The sequence below is a fragment of the Bos grunniens genome, chromosome 4 (assembly GCF_055505025.1).
Source record: "Bos grunniens cultivar Pamir isolate PY7600 chromosome 4, Bosgru_T2T1.0, whole genome shotgun sequence".
Classification (NCBI taxonomy): Eukaryota; Metazoa; Chordata; class Mammalia; order Artiodactyla; family Bovidae; genus Bos; species Bos grunniens.
Window position 1 is genome coordinate 99891428 of NC_141168.1, and position 21795 is coordinate 99913222.

Consider the following 21795-nt stretch of genomic DNA (forward strand, 5'->3'; position numbering starts at 1 on the left):
GCTCAGTTGTGTCCAATTCTTGGGACCCCATAGACTGTAGCCTGCCAGGCTCCATGGGATTCTCCAGGCAAGAATATTGGAGTGGGTTGCCATTTCCTTCTCCAGGGGATCTTCCCGACTCAGGAATCAAACCCAGGTCTCTGGCATTGCAGGCAGACTGAGCTATGAGGGAAGCCCAAAACATGAGGCTCAGTTCAGTTCAGTTCAGTCGCTCAGTCGTGTCTGACTCTTTGTGACCCCATGAATCGCAGCACACCAGGCCTCCCTGTCCATCACCAACTCCTGGAGTTCACCCAGACTCATGTCCATCGAGTCAGTGATGCCATCCAGCCATCTTATCCTCTGTCGTCCCCTTCTCCTCCTGCCCCCAATCCCTCCCAGCATCAGAGTCTTTTCCAATGAGTCAACTCTTCACATGAGGTGGCCAAAGTACTGGAGTTTCAGCTTTAGCATCATTCCTTCCAAAGAAATCCCAGGGCTGATCTCCTTCAGAATGGACTGGTTGGATGTCCTTGCAGTCCAAGGGACTCTCAAGAGTCTTCTCCAACACCACAGTTCAAAAGCATCAATTCTTCGGCGCTCAGCTTTCTTCACAGTCCAACTCTCACATCCATACATGACCACAGGAAAAACCACAGCCTTGACTAGCCGGACCTTTGTTGGCAAAGTAATGTCTCTGCTTTTGAATATGCTATCTAGGTTGGACATAAATTTCCTTCCAAGGAGTAAGCGTCTTTTAATTTCATGGCTGCAGTCACCATCTGCAGTGATTTTGGAGCCCAAAAAAATAAAGTCTGACACTGTTTCCCCATCTATTTCCCATGAAGTGATGGGACTGGATGCCATGATCTTCATTTTCTGACTATTGAGCTTTAAGCCAACTTTTTCACTCTCTACTTTCACTTTCATCAAGAGGCTTTTTAGTTCCTCTTCACTTTCTGCCATAAGGGTGGTGTCATCTGCATATCTGAGGTTATTGATATTTCTGCCTCATATCTTCCAATTTCCTTCATCCCTTAAATGCCATGAGCTCTTTCTATACACAAAGTAAGGCCAGATTACTTGGCTCATTTTGGAGTTTGATGGAAGATCCATCTGAGACTGGAGAATCTCATAAATATGTATACATGAATGGGTATTCTCCTAAACCTCCTTTTCTTAAAATGGGATTCGGGGTGGCACAATAAAGTCCATGTTTTATGCCATTTCCCTGTATTACTCTAATTATATATACTTTTTTGTATAGATGTAGTATTTATCAAGTTTTATAGAGTATATGAGTACTGCCCATTATAAAAAGGTCTTTTATTCTTTTTATTTTTAAGTGTTAAATTCCTAACCACAGGTATTTCTTGTGGTGTTTTTGTAATGAATAATAGAAATAACCTTAAATTCAATAAGGATTGTTGTTGTTCAGTCGCTCAGTCGTGTCTGACTCTTTGTGACCCCACGGACTGTAACCCACCAGGCTCCTCTCTCCATGGGACTCTCCTAGCAAGAATACTGGAGTGGGTTGCCATTTCCTTCTCCAGTGTAAGGATTAGAACGCAGAAAACTTAAGATCATTTCTCCATTATAAAAAGTACCAATAAAAATGCCAGAGAAAGGGAACTCAATCATTAACCAAAAAAGGCTCAGTCTAAAATAATGGATATTATTCATTTGCTAAAATCTTTCAGTTATATTGTTTTTATACAAAAAGTGTTACATTATTTTCACCTATGAATCTACTTGAAATCAGCTGAATTTTTCTTAGTGTTTGGAAATTTTCAAAAGGGGAATCTGTCCACAAATACGTTATTACCCAAACAAAACAACTGGGCATTCACTTTTACACCAAAAACTAAAATCCACTTAATCATCACTTAAGGAAAATTAAATTTAAAAATTTATAGGCAAGTTTGCCTTTGTATTACTATTTTTATATAACTGAATTTAATTGTCACATCAGGAAGAAGTATGACACAAGAAAAATCCTATAAATGATAGAAACATCTATTTCTGAACTCCATGGAACAGAACCATATACATAGAAGTTACTAGTATACTGTATTCAGGATTATCCAATAACTATTCTTGAAAAAGCTGATGATTTATTGTTAAAAAGATTTTTTCCCAGGCCCTGACAGGAATAAGTCACATATAAAGCTCTGTCTCTATGACCTCAGTAGGTACCTAAAAGTAACTTTAAAGTTTTTTCTAAACATATGACCAATTGTATGACCAATTTTTCTAACTTCCATAGGAACAGGTCTTATTTTGAGCTTGGTTTTGACTTATTTTCTTGTTTTTTTTTCCCCAGGTGATTTCACTCTTTACTTTAGAGTTTGGTGAAACATAAGATTAGATTCATAATATTTGTACTATCATACTGAAGGCTCCATTGGTTATGAACACTTCACCAATATATTTCCAAGTTTGCTAACCCACTAGCAACGTATGGCTATAAGCACTGTATTTTATGACTTAGAAATGATGGTTTTAACAACTTGCAGTTGTGATCTTTTATTTTACTATCTCATTTCTCTGCCTTATGTCCCCATAGATCACACACACATAATGCAACATATAATAAGTGAATATGTGATATTCACAGATTGCTGCCATATGTTCTTTTAGCTATCTGCCAGCCTCCCTGTAAGAATGGTGGTCACTGCATGAGAAATAATGTGTTCGTCTGTCCTGAAGGATACACTGGTAGGAGATGCCAAAAAAGTAAGACACTACTAAATATGTTTGCCAGCTACAGGTAAAGCAAACATATGAATAGCAAAGCTATTGATATTTAAGGACTAATACTTCATCCCTTTATCTCCAGGTATCTGTGTTCCCATGTGCATTAATGGAGGAAAGCTTGTGGGACCAAGCCTTTGCTCTTGTCCTTCTGGCTGACAGGGAAACAGTGCAACACATGTAAGGGAAATGCCCTTAAAACGCTAAAGTCCACATGGGAACGTAAAGCAGGACTTCAAAGAGCATGTTCCTTGTTTTTTGTTTCCTTGCTTTTATTTTTTCTTATTTAGTCCTACTTTAGAATTTATCTTTTTTTTTTTTTTAGAATTAATCTTTTTATTTCACTCTTCTTCCATTTCCCAGTGCAAAGCAATCCTCCTTCCATTGGTTTATTACTGGACTTGCCTAAACTTCTAAATCAAAAAGGTCCTAATTTCATATTACAAAATATGTATAAGTCTTCCTAGGAAATTCAGTTAGCATCAGTTGCATCAGTGTTTCAACTTTAAAACTGTTTTCCATAAATGTCTCTTGGAATGTTAACATCAAACTCCTCTGCCTTATATCAAAATAAATCACTTAATTAAAAAATATATATATCTTTTAAAAATAGAGTAAAATGCCAGTTCCTCTGAACTCTTTCTTTCTAATTAGCAGAGGTACAGGGTATCCTGTATTTTCCAGTCTAGCCAATACAGTTGCCAGGATAAATGACATGTATTTAAGTCTTGGTTTCAGTTATAAGTAGGAGTCAGGGGAAGTTTTTAAAAAAATTACTGATTTCTTGGCCCTGTCTCAGACCAGTTCAGAACCTGAGAGGTTTTATTGCTTTCAATCTAGTTTTTGAGATGATGGCAGTTCTCATTCAAATGTTTCATTTTTTCCATAAAAGTCTAACAATGGGAAAAAGGTAAGGGGAAAAATTCTTTAATCATTGATGTTTTACCTGTTTCTCTTTTTTCTTTAATGAAAATTGTTGTGGCTTATGGTAGGATTTGACTAGTAAATTAAGTTTTAAACTTATTTGTATTTCCATTTGCAGCAATCTGCTTTCAGAAATGTAAAAATGGTGGTGAATGTATCGCTCCCTGCATATGCCATTGTCCTACCACACGGGCAGGAGCACAGTGTCAAACACCTAAGCCTACACAACTCACTTTCTACTCTGTGTTCTGAATTTGAATCTATTCTAATTATTAAATAAAGTATAGCTTTAAGAGAAATATATATAGAAAAATAAATCCCAGTATGCTGATTCATTAAAGTTTTAGAAATGGAGGGATGTCTTATCCATTTCTATACCTATTTAAAAAGGAATGTAGGGTATGTTATATTAATGTTTTGTGTAACTTAGAAAGATCCAAAGTATAATCTGTGGGGTGTCAGTGAATTCCTCTTAGGTGGACTTAAGAATTTTTTAAGAATTTTTTGTTTTTCATTTTAAAAGATCTTTCTTTTTCTTCTAGTTTTATTGCAATATAATTGACATTCTGCACTGTATAAGGTGTACAACATAATGATTTTACTTACATATATCATGAAATGATTACCACAATGTTTAGTGAATATTCATCTCATATAGGTACATTAAAGAATTTTTTTAAAAAGTATCTTTCCCTTGTGATGAGAACTTTTACTCTCTTTTTTAAAATAAAAAACCAAAAACCTGATTTTATTTATTTTTTTTTTTGAATTTTAATTAAAAAAAATTATACATGTGTTCCCCATCCTGAACCCTCCTCCCTCCTCCATCCCCATACCATCCCTCTGGGTCGTCCCAGTGCACCAGCCCCAAGCATCCAGCATCGTGCATTGAACCTGGACTGGCATCTCGTTTCATACATGACATTTCACATGTTTCAATGCCATTCTCCCAAATCTTCCCACCCTCTCCCTCTCCCACAGAGTCCATAAGCCTGTTCTATACATCAGTGTCTCTTTTGCTGTCTCGTATACAGGGTTATTGTTACCATCTTTCTAAATTCTATATATATGCGTTAGTATACTGTATTGGTGTTTGTCCTTCTGGCTTACTTCACTCTGTATAATAGGCTCCAGTTTCATCCACCTCATTAGAACTGATTCAAATGTATTCTTTTTAATGGCTGAGTAATACTCCATTGTGTATATGTCTTTTGTATATAATGTACAGTGGTAATTATATTTATCATGTTGTACATTTCATCCCCAGTACTTATTTAACTAGAAGTTTGTAACTTTTGACTGCTTTCCTCCAAGGGAGAATTAGATGAAGAAGGTTTTAATATATAGTTTAAATATTTTTCTATATTATAGGGTAGATATATATCTATCATGGAAATCAGAGAAAATATGAAAAATTTTTTAAAAATAAATCTCTCCAAATTCCTTCACCCAGAACTAGTTTATGCCTTGATTTTCTCATCTTAGCTATTTCCACTTTTAGTTATAAATTTTTATATAGATGGGATTTCATGTTAAAGAGAAAAATCAAATTTTATGCAATTTTGAAATTTATGTAAACTTGAAATAACATCTTAAAATATTAACAAATATTGACTTAATGGGAAAAACAGAAAATCTCCTCAAAGTACTTTCAAATGTTCAATAACTACATAATATAAAAACTAGTAATGCAAATGTATTATAAACTGAAATTATACAATTGTAAAATGACTGTATTTTTTTTACTAAAAATACCTGCTCTGCTTTTCAGTATGCTTGAACCACACTCATTTCCATTTGTCAGAGATTCTGCATATAATTTTTATGACTCTTAGAGTTTATTTTATTATTAATCACTATTCACTTCTCAATCTAGTAAAATATTTTCAAAGAAATCATTAAGTGCTAGTACTTATGTAAGAAATATGTGCTCAAAAGTCAGTAGTTCACATTGAAAGTCAGATGTGATAAAATGCTATAAAAAGGAACACTCAACCTCGATTTGGCCTACTCATTCTGGGAGGGGCTGTGTGGACCATGAGAGAATGATGAGATGCTAAAAGCACGTGAATGTGAAAATACGCTCCAGTGCTTGTGAACTCAGGTACTTGAGCACAGTCTGAAGACGTGCACCCTGCTTTTGCACCTTGTAGCTTCTGTGTGAGTTTTTAAAAGTCCCCTTCCTCAAAAATGCTTTACTTCTTTCTGTCTGGAAACTGTCTAAATACTGATGATGTTATTTATACAAGTTGTTTTACTGCCATCTTCTGGAAAAATTGTAATAAATATTAAGTCTATGATGTCTGTGATATGAACAGTGTTTAGTTAGCTGTGGAACCTCATCCTTTACACAACCTGCTCAGCTGTACACAATAGCTCTGATAAAAACATATCTTTCAATGTTGCATTTATACTAGAGGGAGTATTATTCTTATATATGCAAGCTTCAAATATGAGCTATTTAAACAGATACTTCTCCCGTGAAAAATAACTGTATTGTATATAATTTTACATTATGCCTATATTTAGTCAGTATTACTTAAAAGTGTTTCAGAGTCCTTAGAAACATAATTTTAAATGATATATTAAATTCCATAATATAAATACTATAATTCACTTGACCTTTCCTCTCATGTTGAACATTTCTGTTATTTACAAACTGCTACTATTATAAGAATTTTTCTCTATAGGTGGGTAGGTAGGTAAATGATGGAGGAAAAAAAAGACAAAAGATAAACAGATATTGAAATAGATATAGGTATTTTAAAGCTGCATAGGAAGAGATTTTAAAGAAGAAATTTCTAGTACAGATAATATGAAAATCTTTAGGAAGCTTCCAATAGAGTGGTTTCACATTAAACTTCCATTGAAGCGAAGTGAAGTCGCTCAGTTGTGTCCGACTCTTTGTGACCCAATGGACTGTAGCCTACCAGGCTTCTCTGTCCATGGGATTCTCTAGGCAAGAATACTGGAGTGGGTTGCCATTCCCTTCTCCAGGGGATCTTGCCGACCCAGGGATCGAACCCTGGTCTCCCACATTGGAGGCAGACACTTTAAATCTCTGAGCCACCAGGGAAGCCTTCCATCAGTAGTACATAAAACTTCCATCAGTAGTACATAAAATTGTCTGTTTTTCCATATGTTGGTCAGTACTGAGTTGCCCCTTTTAAATTTTTGCTAAAAAAGTTTTACTAAAAAGCAAATTATGAATGCTGATTTGAATCTCCTCTCTAAAGAAAACAAAAAGATCTGTTTTAAATACTTTAAAATATAGCCAATGAAAATGTTTGCTTTAATAATATTGATATCTTTATGAAATAGTAAAACTGTTGTGTTGTGTTGCACACTGGTTGCAGAAATATAGTAGTGCAATTGGTCATTCATTGATTCTTACGACTATTTTATAGCCAAGTTGCTGAATGGCTTCAGGCCTTTGGAACTGTCTGAAGCATTTGTGTTAAAAGACAGTAACTGCAAAAACTTGTGTATTACAGCAATTTGCAATCAAAATGTCTTTATGGAGGCATATGTGTACTCCCCAACATATGTTCTTGCCGCACTGGATATTCTGGAGTCAAATGTGAAAAGAAAATACAGGTATTTTACAGTTTAAACAAAGATTGTATTAGATATTGACACCTGCCATCAACTGGGATATTCAGTTGATAGATACAGTAATTTATACCTGTTAATGCTTTTTGTTCTTTTACTTCTAAAATAGAAAATATACAAGATTTTACTGTTTTCCTCTAAAACTAGATATCGTATCATTTTTGTGTCATTATAGAGTTATCTTGTAGAATTTTCATGTGCGCTTATGGAATTTCAGTGTGTAGATAACAACCATCAAACATTATATAATATTTCATGACACCAGAGCTGAAAGAGAGCAAGTATCTCACAATATAGATTTAAGACACCAATAATTTATATTTGGTCAAATACTAGTTAAAAAGACCACCTTCGCCCTTTAAAAAAATTTTACCACCTTTACATCAGGGAATCACTACTTCATTGATGGGGGGAGGCGTGTTTCTAAACATGTTCAGCGGATCATATGCCACTGAAGCATTGAATATCCTCATTCTTTTCCTTGATAATAGTTCTCTCTCTTCATTTGTGTGCAAGCATGCTAAGTCACTTCAGTCCTGTCTGGCTCTTTGCAAACATGGACTGTAGCCTGCCAGGCTCCTCTGACCACGAGATTTCTCAGGCAAGAATACTGGAGTGGGTCGCCGTGCCCTCCTCCAGGGGACCTTCCCAACTCAGGGATGCAACTCACATCTCTTGTGTCTTCTGCATTGGTAGGCAGGTTCTGAAAAACTAGCACCACCTGGGAAGCCCCTCTCTTCATTTACTTGATGTATGTTCAGTTGTGTCCTGCTCTTTGTGACTCTGTGGACTATAGCCTGCCAGGCTCCTCTGTCCATGGGATTTTCCAGGCAAAAATAACTGGAGTAGGTTGCCAAAAAACCATTTCAGAGAAAACAATTTTAAAAACTCTTCATATCATTAGAATTAGGATTTATTTGTATTTTGAAAATCAAGAAAGCAATAAGACTTTCTTGCAGTTTCTGAAGCTGTACCCCCCCCATGTGAACTATAAAGCCAGTGCTATGTAAACATCTATTTTAAAAGTTTCTATGATTGTATCAGCACTAGTAAAATGAAATTGAATTTTTTAGGCCTCCAATTTTAAATTTCTAAATATCATCAGCCAACGTATTTTTTCAGTCCTGATTCCTACACAATCACAATTGCAGCAGAACTCTCCAAAAATTTCTTAATCTATTGGTTTAGTTGCTAAGTTGTGTCCGACTCTTGTGACCCCACAGACTGTAGCCTGCCAGGCTCCTCTGTCCATGGGATTCTCCAAGCAAGAATACTGGAGTGGGTTGCCATTTCCTTCTCCAGGGGATCTTCGCGACCCAGGGATAGAACCCGGGTCTCCTGCACTGCAGGCAGATTCTTTTATCAACTGAGCTACTATCTATTTGATTTCCTTTTAAAAAGCAATTATATGCTATTTAACACTTCAAAAAATCCAAGGGTCTTGAATATCAGAGTACTCTGGAGTATATTATATTTTGAAAAATGATAAGGAATTTTATTCCTGAAGATACTGAATGAGACTGGCTTGGTGGCAAAGTGGATATGTATATATGTCTTTCTCCTAGCACTGGTGTTCCTTATGGAAGTTCCTCATCATGGTGTTCCTCATCTCCGTTTTGAGAAAAACAAGATCGGAATAGTATTATGGTTTGAAAACTAGAAAACAAAAGTTACTGAGTATTTGATCAGCTATTATTGAGAAAAATAAATATTTTAATATAAAAGTTTGAGTTAAGGCAGTCTGAATATACTTTATTTGAGATTTTTTTATGGCACAGAAAACCCTATGACCTCAAAAGCTTTCAAGTCCACTTTGACATACTAAACTACTTCTCTATGTTCTATTTTTATGTACTTCTTTACTATCCAAATCCTTCCTCATATGACTACTAGCAGATCATCATCCCCATTTATGTTTCTGAGATCCATCTCGAACCATATTAAGGAAAGAAAAAACACGAGGTCATGGGGCAAATGAAACAAAAAGAGTTAGCTCAAGGACCACATGTCCTGCTCTGTTGTAACCTGCTCTCCCAAGCTCTTATGGGTTGCTAGAATTTCAATGAAAGAGACAAAGAATTACTAGCTAGAAAGAAGACATGGAGAAAGAGGAAATGGGGAAGGGAGGTGCTAGAGAGGGTAGTTTGATGAACAGCTTTGAGAGATTTCATAACCTGCTGCCTAACTGCTAAGTGTATTTCTTACATCCCTGCCACTTGTTTGCTCTGTGACCTTGGGCAAGGTATTACACCCCACCCTGAGCCTTAATTGTTTTCATCTGTAATATGGAGCTTATATGGGGTTGTCATAGGATTAAATATGTTAAAATATGTGAAGTACCTAGAACAGTGCCTGGTATGTAGAAAACACTATGTAAGTTTGTTGGTGGTTACACTGAATAGAGGAATAGAGAGAGGTGGAGAAAGAAAAGGATGGACAAAGAGACCTGAGAGGAAATTTTGCAATACATGAATGTCAAAAGTCTTTTCCTAGAGAATATAAAAATACTTATTTGGTTTTATGGAGCATGGATATTTCTTGAATATAACCCTTTACCAAGATGGAATCATATATAATTGTATGCAAGCTCCATTAAGTCACAAGTATTTTGACATTTAAATATGATCTTGATTAGATCTCAATTTTATGAGAGCAGTTCTTAGTCTCTAATGCTTTATGTCAGGAGGAAGAAGGCAGCAAATAATGAGTCAGAATTACCTAGTTTTCTAATATTCTTTGAAACTTGATTTCCCTCTTTCTACTGCAGGTCAAATACCATTGAGTAATATCAAGTATAAGAATGGACATTTTTATTCAGAAGAAGTTGAAGTTAACTATTAATACTTGAAGTTTATTTGAACATCATTCTTAAAGCTCTTTTAAAGGTTGAAGAAACTAATAAAAACAGACTGGTCTTAGTTGTCATTGTTAGAGAAAAGGAAAGGAGAAATCCAGATAATCAAATTTTTACTTTGACGTGATTTGTTATTAACATATTGAAATGATGTTTTTGACAGTCACAATATTTAATAAACTGAATGTTTTCCCTGTCTTTACTGTGACAGTGTCTTTATCATGTGGGACCAGTCAGCATCACAGAAGGCATCTGAAGTATCCAGATATACAGTCTTAATGCAAAATTAGGAACTCTCAGGACTGCTGGAAGAGCCTTAGTGGGGATGGGGGAGGCTAGGGAAGAGGTCAGGAAAGCAGCTGCTGAAGGTCAGAGAAATTGAGAATGAAGATGTCACTTTAATTCCAAGCATCTAACAGCAAACACCTTTGAAGAAATAATGGCTTCCTATTCATGCCCAGCTTCTAACTCTCTGGAAGGCTCTTTTCATTGGTGAACTCTAACCCAGAACCACGCAGAGAAGGGGTTCTGGAAAATGTGCTCCTATCCTTAGGAGGAAGTGACAGTGATGCCAAGGGAACAAAAGTGAGCTCACACGGGACATATTGAAAGCTCTGCATCTTACTCCTTTGGACTATATTCTGGAGGTAAAGTTATTACTTTTCAGTGATAAAAAACCATGTTTAGTTTGGTCTGTTTATTTTTCATCTCTACTCTTTCTGCTGCTCTGACGTGTACAATTTCTGGAGAGCGGGGAAGAAATAATGGAGTTTGGAGTTTTAAAAGACTCATTTGGTCACTGTGTTTTCTGTGAAAAGGTCTTTTATTCATCCATTCTTTTCGGTACCATCATCTATTTTGATGCAGAAATGAAAGAAACTGTCACAAAATCAAATCCGCCTATAAATATCAAAAGAGATTTGAATACTTCATAAAAGAAAATTAGATTGACATGATTGTTAAAGAAGTGGGAATGTCAACAAAGAATATATAAATAACTGAAAGCTCTATTTCAGAGATGCAAATAATTATACATTAACTAGAGTTATAACACTTCTTTTTCTCTATTATATTTGACCTCAAACTTCATTATCTTTTTTAAAAAACATTTTATTTTAATTTGAACATGCCTATTAAATCATATGAGTTTACAAAACTCATTTTGTTTTTTTAAATGGAAAGACTAAGCATTCCTAGGCCATGTCTAAAATTACAAGACAAAGTAATACATTGTTAGAATAAAATTATTGCCTAACTTTGATAAGAATCTATGCATTCAGTGTCAGAATTAAGGAGATTTTATCATTTCATCTTTGCTGAAAGATAAAGAATCATTTAAGAGAATATAACATGTTTTACTATGTCTTATTTTATTACCAATAATATAGAAATACAAATGCAAAATAAACCTTTAATAATTTATATGTGGTTAAATTTGTAATCTGTTGTGAAAATAAGTGCTAGAAAGAAAAAAGTAGATGAGAGTGAATAATTTTTTAGTTAATAACTAGAATTAAATTCCTATAGAAGCTGTCATAATGAAATAGCTATAATTTTTATATCTGCTTCTGCCTTCTTTGCTCAGTATACAGTATTGCAATTTTATTAGTAACTTACTAAGCTGATCTTCAATGTATATTTTTTATAGTTAAAAAGTTATAATAGCTCAAGTATTTATCCTGAAATGTCTAAACCAGGATTTTAAAATCTTTATAAACATTTTCTAGATCCACACCAAGACTCTCAAGCTGCAATTAAAATATTAATCAGTAGACTATGCATTTATAATAGATTTAATGGACCCATATAGGCTAATAATGAAGAAATGCTATGGTTTACAGCTTACAGATTTTATATAAAAGCATTCCTTATGAAAGCTAATGACTCATGCAAATAGAAGTAATTTTCAGAAATATAATGTGAACTTTGAAAAGCAAGTAATTTGATAAATTTATGAAGAAGTAATTTAAGTTTTTCTTATTTCTTGGTTATATTTTCACATCTATTAACTTGAAAAATCTTTTATCCAAAATCTATTTGGAGAATATTTTGAAGATAATGTGTTTGAGAATTTAGGCAAAAGTACTTCAACATGTGTAAGTTCCAGTGTTTATGTTATCTTCTAAAAATGAATTCTGATCTTAAACATTGTTTAATATGCTTGGCTATTTTGTGTTTATTCGTGTTAACATTTAAATGAAATATATGAATTATCAAATATTCTTAACCTTTCTTTGACCCTCTAGAATTGGGGAGACCTGGGTTTTAATTCAACCCCAAATCTTCATGCCATCTTTTCCCAGTTATGTGGCCTTGCACAAAGAGCTTCTATATTTAATTCCTTCATTTGTAAGATAGGGATAAATAATTCTCATTTCAGAGATTAGTGGATAATTTTTAATTTAAAATGAGATAATTATAATTTTTCACAATGTCACCTAATAAATGCCCAATATATGAGTGTTATTATATGTTGCTAAAAACGAATTAGTGGAACCACTAGGCTGAGGAAAAGATGACAGACTCCTCTATTTGGGTTTTAGGTTTTCCAATGATTATTGTATATTGGTGTTTCTTGTTTCTGACTAAAGAGTTTACTTTTAAAAAGCACTGATTAAACAATATGTGAGTCAAAAGCAAGGTAAAATAAGGGGATGTAAATTTTCAATCAACTCTGGCATACAGTTATTTAAAATTGAGGACAGTCTTGTCCATCAATGTGAAAACCAACTAACCTCAGCTGTCAATCTTTTAAAAATGTTGTAACTGCCAGATGGAATTAGCAGAGTTTCACCTGCAGATGGTGCTAGATCCTCAGTTCCCAGATACCACACACGCAATGCAAGATGACCACTGGGTAAGACAGCTTATTAAACATTTAATGCAGACATGATATCTTTCAAAAATAAATTTCTTTGCTAACACAGTATCGGTCTTTCTTATGAAAAGATCATCTGTTACACCTGGTGATTAATCAATAATTTCAGCCACTTGGCTGACTGCAGTTAACAATTCCCATTGTGCTAGTAAAGGATGAATTGCATTTGAAGATTTAGTGACCATCTATATGAGATTTAAATTGCTGTGAGAATTATTAGGGTAAGCAGAAAACCTTTGTTTTTCATATGTACATTGAACTTGGAAAAGTCTAGAAATGCAAACAGTCAGTACTTTCAGGTATTTCAAAGTTATAATGTTTTCTCCTATTATTGACAAATAATCATAAGTCCCATATGTGGTACACCCTGAGAGAAAAAAAGGCTTTGTAAAGGATGATGGTTTTCTGAATATACTCCTTCTTGGCACTATAATTTTATCTGAAGTAAGCAGGTTCCCCCCAGCTATATGTCTTACATATGACAATACCTGGAAAGTCTTTGACTTGAGAGACTAGAAACTTGAGAAAAGTATTAAGACTTACTGGACAAAAACAGTACAGTGAAAGTAATTCCACTTTATTTCCCAACTCCCTCAGGCAGCAAGATAAATAGATCATATACTATACATACATATATAGTAGACTCTGATATCAAACTTAAATCTTGCTCACCAAGTAACTGTGGCCCTTGCTAATGTGACCAAGAGATACTGTTAGGATCTAGTTTTGATTCTCATTCTAAGATCTCGAGATCTTCATCTGCATTTTCTTTACTGCTTTGGTTCAATTCTGCCTGAGCTGAGATGTTCTCTCTTGGTTGAGGGCTCTGATTATGAATCAAAGGAAATTCTTAGAGTTTGTGTTTCCATGCCTCCAAGTTGTGTTTTTAGCCATCAAGACCTGTCAATGTTTGGCAAAAACCACTACAATATTGTAAAGTAATTAGCCTCCAATTAAAATACATAAATTAAAAAAAAAGACCTGCCATTCTTTTCTAAGGACGATCTTGATGATATCCCCTTCGTTAGTTTATGGAGACGGCAGCTTCAAGGTGCTTCATCTATGAAGCAACCCCTTTGTTGCCATATCAGTGTCCTCTGCTGATGCACTCTCACTGATAACTTGCAATTTCTGAGGACTCCAGAAATAAACAGGACTTTTTTTCAAATTCTTTTTTGTGACAACAGTCAATTCTTCCTTTGGAGCTGACCTGAAATCTATCTCCCCATATTAAAGATTCAAGCCATTTTCAGTGTAAAGTCATCATCAATGCACCCTGCCTGCAGCATTACAAGTGAAATAAATAAAGCATCAGAAATGCTATGGATAGTCTGACCCCTTCATTTTCTACACAGTGGCCTGCAAAGAAGAGTAGAATGGTTCAAACCAAGAAAAAAACATAAAGCAGTAGCAGAACTTCGTAAAAAAAACCAAAACTGGGGCACCTTCTCATAGCGTTTGTATCATGTCTCACATGAGTGATAGAAAAATATTTTAGTTTTCTTTTTCTCCCCAGAAAAGAAGAAACAGCTGTAGGAAATGGAAATTGACCTTACCAGAAATAAAACTTGAATTGCTCATTTTGAGGGTTGGCATACGGCTGTGTGCTTGGCTCTGCAGAGCAAGAGTGGGATTTTTCTAGAGCCATATGGTTGGAGTCAAGAAGGGCAATGAGTTAAAGCAGACAGAAGGCAGTTTATGGGTAATGATGAAGTCCTGAAGCATAATATATTCTAAAATGTTTCCAATATTAGATTTACATTGAAAAGGAGGGGGCTGCCAGGAGATGCACTGAGGTGTTTTTCTCCTGAAATGAGAAAACAAGGATCCCAGACTGTACTACCTGTCAGCTCTGCTTAGATGACCTTACCTTCCAGTCGCTGTTAAACCAAATGATTAAGAGAAATGTCCTGTTTCTAATTGTTTGAACATCATGATAGTCTTCCAAACCAGTATCTATTGAGTTTCCACTGAAACAGAAAATTCCTTCATTAACCCATACAGGCAGGTTGATAACAGGCTCTGCCAGTCTATATTACTCAGCCCTAACTAACCTAGTGAGACAACTGACTAGAAAGGGAGTTGTTTCATTCCCCATTCCTCAGGGAAAACTAAACTGACAAGCATGGTTGAAACCATGATGGATAAGCAGTTTGTAACTTCTGACAGAATTCTCGTGCTGAAAATACATATGTGAGATTTTAACTAATTAGGCCTCAAGCTCTTTGTAAAAGCCACATTGCAATTAATTAAGATGCTACTCATTATTTTTCAAAAAGCAAATTCTTTATCATAATTCACAAAAGTGTCAGAGAAGAGTAAACATTCTAACACTACCATATTATTATTTTTAATGCTAAAATAGATAAAATATTTAAGACGAACTCTGTTATTTTTAAGCTGTTCATTTGACTTGAAATTGACATATTGTTATGAATACTTTAGCCAACATGTAATTATAATTGAGTTAAATGAAAATTAAAATCAAGATTTGTAATATTTTATCGAGATCCAAATTTAAAGAATTATCACATCCACTTTTAAGAGCAGTGCTACAAAACGGGACCTGTCAGTGGAAATCTTGAGAGATACAGCCAATTAAGAGAATACATAAAAATTTTAAATAATAACCTCTGATATACTACTCTTTGAATAACAATATTTTAAGTGACATCAATAAAGTTATTACATATTCAGCTATGAAATTTCTATAGACCATATGAAACAGTAAGTCATGCAGAACTTAATCTTACATCTTTGAAAGATGGCTATGTTATATTAAATGAAAAATATGAAAAGGCAAACTTTTAGACAATCCTACTGCTGCTGCTGCTAAGTCACTTCAGTCGTGTCTGACTCTGTGCGACCCCATAGACGGCAGCCCACCAGGCTCCCCCGTCCCTGGGATTCTCCAGGCAAGAACACTGGAGTGGGTTGCCATTTCCTTCTCCAATGCATGAAAGTGAAAAGGGAAAGTGAAGTCGCTCACTCGTGTCAGACACTTAGCAACCCCATGGACCGCAGCCTACCAGGCTCCTCCATCCATGGGATTTTCCAGGCAAGAGTACTGGAGTGGGGTGCCATTGCCTTCTCCAGACAATCCTACTACACTCATTTTAAAATGTGTTTGCATGCACATATGTTTTTAATAACAAAATTTCTATGAAGACATATACTTTTTTTTTAATTGGTTACCTTAAGAAAATATGATTAGGAGCTGAGGAATGATTTATATAGATGTTACTTATTACTTCTTATATATATTTGTACCATCTGCTTAGAATTTTTTAGTGATCTTAATTTTGTAATGTATACTTTTGCAGAATCTTCAATTAGCTTCAAACAATGCTGCTCTCTTGAAATACCAAGTAAGAGACATTCAGAATAATATGAATTGAAAATCAAAGGATGACTGCAGTTTATCTTAACTGAAAAGGGGCAATTAAAATTAATTAAAAATTTAATATGTTATTTTAGAAAATTTCAGTTGTGGTACTTTTTTCAGAGTAAAAAATTTTCCTAACTCATTATTGCATATGGATTAAAGTTGTAAACAGTTGTATTTAAATTAAGGAGAATGGTTTACAGTCCTCTGAGTATTATCATAAGATTAAAATGAATTGCTCAGAATTTTCAGCTGAGGCCAAACTGGACAGCTAATCAGTCATAAGCTAATGTTATTAGCTTGATTCTTGTTATGAAACTGTCTTCTGATAATACCAGGCAAGTGGGTGGGCAGAAAAAAAAAAAAAACCTCCATATAAAAACGATGGAACCAAGTTCTTTTGTTTGCAATAGTTCTAACATTTAGAGATCACATTTATAGCAAACACTTGAGTTTACTACTTGAATAATTCAAGTAAAAAGCTTACATGTGCTTAAATTCATGGGACCAAAAATCCACAAAGTATATTTTCTACTTATAAGTTTGTTACAGAAAATGACGACTATCTTTCTTTTTGAAAAAATATGTGATATTTGATACATACAAAAGAAAATGGCACTGTATCTCTGAAGTGATAAAGAATACCAAAATGGACACCTACAACTCAATCAATTCAGAAATATGCCAATGACAAAAGAGTTGCACCTATTTCTGTTCTCCTTTTATAATCTTGCTTCTCCCCACTCCAAATTATTGTCCTGTATTTTGTGTTCATAACCTGTGTTGTACATGCATGCTAAGTCGCTTCAGTCGTGTCCAACTCTTTGAGACTCCATGGACTATAGCCTGTCAGGCTCCTCTGTCCATAGAATTCTCCAGGTAAGAATTCTGGAGTGGGTTGCCATGCCCTCCTCCAGGGGATCTTCCCAACTCAGGGACTGAACTTGCATCTCTTATGTCTCCTGCATTGGCATCTGGGTTCTTTACCACTAGCACCATATCAGGCAACCTTTAAGACAATGACCACCACTTCCTGATACTAATACCCTTATGTGATCCCTTTCTTTTGAGGGTATGCTGAACTTAGTGATTCATTTGTAACCAACAGAATATGATAGAAGGAATGACTATCACTTCTAAAATTAGGTTATAAGATACCTAACTTCTCTCCCTACTTTCATATCCCCTTTCCCTTCTCTCTCTCTCTCCCACTCTCCTCATTTTCCCTCTCTTCATCTCTGAGAAAAGCCAGTTACCATGCTACCAGTTTGCCCATAAGAAGGCCTATATAGCAATGAACTGAGGGAAGCCTCCAGCCAACCCAGGAAGAGCGGAGGCCAACAACCCAGGAGGAACTGAATCTTGATAAAAACCACAAGAGTGATTTTTGAGTGGATCATCCCCAGGTCAAACCTTGAGATGACACCATCATCCTGACTGAAACCTCAAAAGACACCATGAGCCAAAGCACTTAAACCACACCTGAATTCCTGACCCACAGGTAATGTGATATAAGAAAATCATGTTTTCTGAGTCACCATTTTTTGGAATAACTTGTTAGATAACAAATGTTTATCCTCACCTTTATAAAGTTTTGATACAGAGCAAAAAGTTTATTAATTTCTGTTAAATCCAAACTTTAAACTGTTTTTTTTTTCTATTCTTCATCTTGTGAATTTATTATCTGCCTAATCTTCTATAATTTAGAAAGGTACTGAAATTTTTTTTTTCCTTTTTTGTATTGGCTTAGTTCTTCTTGTAATTTTATCAAATTTCCCTTTATATACTTGAGGCCATTAAATTAGATGCCTAGACGTTTCTAGTATACCAGGCCTTTTCTTAGGTGGCATAACATACTGGTTAAGTGGATGGACTCTGGGGACAAACTGGCTTCTGCATTTGAACCCTAATCTTATTCCTTACAAGCCGTGATCTGAAGCAAATTATTTAACCTCCATCCCTTCATTTCCTCATCTAAAAAAAAAAAGGAAATATAAATAATATCTATCTGTTGGATTTAAATGTAGTTTAAACAAGTTGATACTTTTACACAGACAGCAATAGTTGACATAGAACTATTGGTAAATCACTATATGTTGTGACTTATTTATCCCTAATGCTCTTTGCTGAATGGTTATTAAAGGTTACCTAAAAATTATTTTGAAAGCTACTCATCTTTATTTAAATTTTCCTGAAAAAATATATTTATCTGGCTAATCATTTTCTACTGTACTTTCAACGCTTCTCTAGCCTTAAGTTTTATGTGTGCCTCTGGAATTCAATGCAAAGCTGATTTTTTTTTTTTTTTACTACTAGTCATTTTGCCTTTTAATTGGAGAAATTGTGTATCATGAATTACAAATATTTTGACTTATTTCTTATCATTTTGGTTTTTCCTAGGTGTTCCACTTCTGCTATTTTTTCTCTTTTCATACTTTCTTTTGGATTGATTGAGATGCTGTATTTGTTTGGATTTTGCTTCCTCTTTTCCCTTTAACTGGCCTGGGCATAATATATATTTTGATCTTTATGATTATTGCCTTTGAAATTCGCAGTTGAAAAACAAAATTTCACTCTCATTTCAAAAAATTTAACTTTTTCAACAGTTTAATTCCTGTCAGTCTCTTTCCAAGTTACATGCTATTGTTTAATTTTATCTTCCTTTATATTCTAATTTAGAAATTATTACTTTTATAAAGACAACATTTGATTAAGTTAAGTGTTTACTAATTTGCTTTCCATTCTTTCTTGCCTCTTGACCTTCATTTTGGAATCAACTTTTTTCTCCCAAAGCACATTCATTTACAAGTTCCTTTAGTAAATTTCTATTGATGGTAAATATTCTATTTTTATGTTAAAGTACTATTATGATTCCCTCTTACTTGAAAATAGTTGTGCTGGATACTTAATTCTGGTTTTATGGTTATTTTCCTTCTATTCACTGAAACTATTATTTCACTGTTTCTAAAATTTATCTTATCAACCTAATTATTGTTACTCTGTTTTATTCTGGTTCTTATCCTATTCTTCTTTTTTTATTTGTTCTGTAGTTTGACTACAAGGTGTCAAAATGTCATTTTATTTTTAATTTATACTGCTCAGTAAGTATTATATTTATTGTATCTATGGAATCATCCAATACCTACTCATAAGGTTGTTACAAGCATTAACTTAGTTAATGAAAGTCAAGTGCTGTGAACAGTACTTTGTACATAATTGATACCATGTCTGTGTTTTATTGTTACTGAATAATGATAACTTTTATTATCCTCTCCTTAATATTGCCCGCCACCACTGCCATTACTTGTATTCTTTCCTCTAGGACACCCATTAGGAATGTAAAGCACTTGTCCATTCCAGTCTAAATGTCAATTAACTAATCTTTCCTATTTTCCAAATCCTTGCTTCTATGTGCTGCTGGGTAATTTTGCAGATCTATCTCTGAATCACTAATTATCTTTTAGGTTTTGTCTAATCTGCTATTTCATCTGCAAGTGTTGCTGATTAGGCATTCTGTGCCTGACTCTGTACAGTGCACTTGATCTTTACAGTGTCCCACCTAGGCTCCTTCCCTATAGTTTCTGGTGGAGCCAGTACAAGGGGAGCCATCAGTAGCAGACCTAAGTTCAGGAGGAAGAGGAGGGAGATGTCAGGTACTGAGTCCCCTCTTGTCTCCCTGTGTTATCATAACACTTTCATTTTGAGAGAGTTAACATTTTACTTCGTTATGAAGCTGGGATATATTCTTGGTATATGAAAGGCACAAAAGGTATTTTTTCTTAAACGAATACTGAACTGCTTTCTTCTGAATCATGACAATTCCAAAATAACCAGGAAAAACAAATCATTTTGCATCATCTAAATATTACCATGCCCATAATCACTAAGTACTTTATGTGAAATTGCTTCAAGAATGTTAAAGATAAATAAGCAAATCCTTTTCCAATCTAAAGAAGAGAAGCAGAGCAATTCTCTTTAGATGTATCACATCTGGTAACAGAATGGGAATTGTTGAATGAAGATGGAGAATCTGATTACAAGAAAGAAAAAAAAAATGTTTAGAGATTTGGCATAATGTGATGTAAAGCTTTCAGAAAAGGAAAAACTAAAAACTGCCAAAAGGAATTTATGAGCTAACATGATTTTTTTTCCCATCTGAAATAAAAGACGATAATCATAAAAATGCTTTGCTACTTTTCCATATATTTTATTACTTATTTACATGCAACTACTACAACATTCAAGATTGCTGGGAGAAATATCAATAACCTCAGATATGCAGATGACACCACCCTTATGGCAGAAAGTGAAGAGGAACTAAAAAGCCTCTTGATGAAAGTGAAAGTGGAGAGTAAAAAAGTTGGCTTAAAGCTCAACATTCAGAAAACGAAGATCATGGCATCTGGTCCCATCACTTCATGGGAAATAGATGGGGAAACAGTGGAAACAGTGTCAGACTTTATTTTTGGGGGCTCCAAAATCACTGCAGATGGTGACTGCAGCCATGAAATTAAAAGATGCTTACTCCTTGGAAGGAACGTTATGACCAACCTAGACAGCATATTCAAAAGCAGATACATTACTTTGCCAACAAAGTTTCATCTAGTCAAGGCTATAGTTTTTCCTGTGGTCATGTATGGATGTGAGAGTTGGACTGTGAAGAAGGCTGAGCGCCGAAGAATTGATGCTTTTGAACTGTGGTATTGGAGAAGACTCTTGAGAGTCCCTTGGACTGCAAGGAGATCCAACCAGTCCATTCTGAAGGAGATCAGCCCTGGGATTTCTTTGGAAGGAATGATGCTAAAGCTGAAACTCCAGTACCTTGGCCACCTCATGCGAAGAGTTGACTCATTGGAAAAGACTCTGATGATGGGAGGGATTGGGGGCAAGAGGAGAAGGGGACAACAGAGGATGAGATGGCTGGATGGCATTACTGACTCGATGGACGTGAGTCTGGGTGAACTCCAGGAGTTGGTGATGGACAGGGAGGCCTGGCGTGCTGCGATTCCTGGGGTCGCAAAGAGTCAGACATGACTGAGAGACCGATCTGATCTGATCTGATCTGACTACAACATTAATGGCATACATAACATAGAGAGATTGTGAGTTAACTTATAAATTTAAGAATAACAATTCTTAAAGAAACTACTTACATACTGTACACAAAAATCACTGCATTGGCACAAAAGTTCTTCACCCAATTTATATTTTAAAATTATTCCCTAACCAGCTAAATTTATAATAAACTTGAGAATGGGCAGTGCCATAGTCCACACTTATTTTCAGTTTCCCTGAAAAGTTCAGTGGACACGTGTGTATATCATTTCCAGAGCATCTTTTCTCATTCTCAACACCCCTACTTTGAGTTAGTAGCAGGAAATCTTAACCAAGACTCCCCAGTTCTATCCA

General features: G+C 34.9%; 1 protein-coding gene across 1 annotated transcript in view; it reads left to right on the forward strand.

Moving 5' to 3' along the window:
- The window catches only part of VWDE (von Willebrand factor D and EGF domains), an 89981-nt gene extending 68386 nt beyond the window's left edge, over positions 1-21595 (forward strand). Inside the window, 5 exon segments of the mRNA XM_086398073.1 lie at positions 2620-2715; positions 2819-2887; positions 2890-2913; positions 3776-3875; positions 7152-21595. Coding sequence (XP_086254199.1) covers positions 2620-2715; positions 2819-2887; positions 2890-2913; positions 3776-3875; positions 7152-7293 — 431 coding nt within the window. The 3' untranslated portion in view covers positions 7294-21595.
- The last annotated feature ends 200 nt before the right edge of the window (positions 21596-21795 follow it).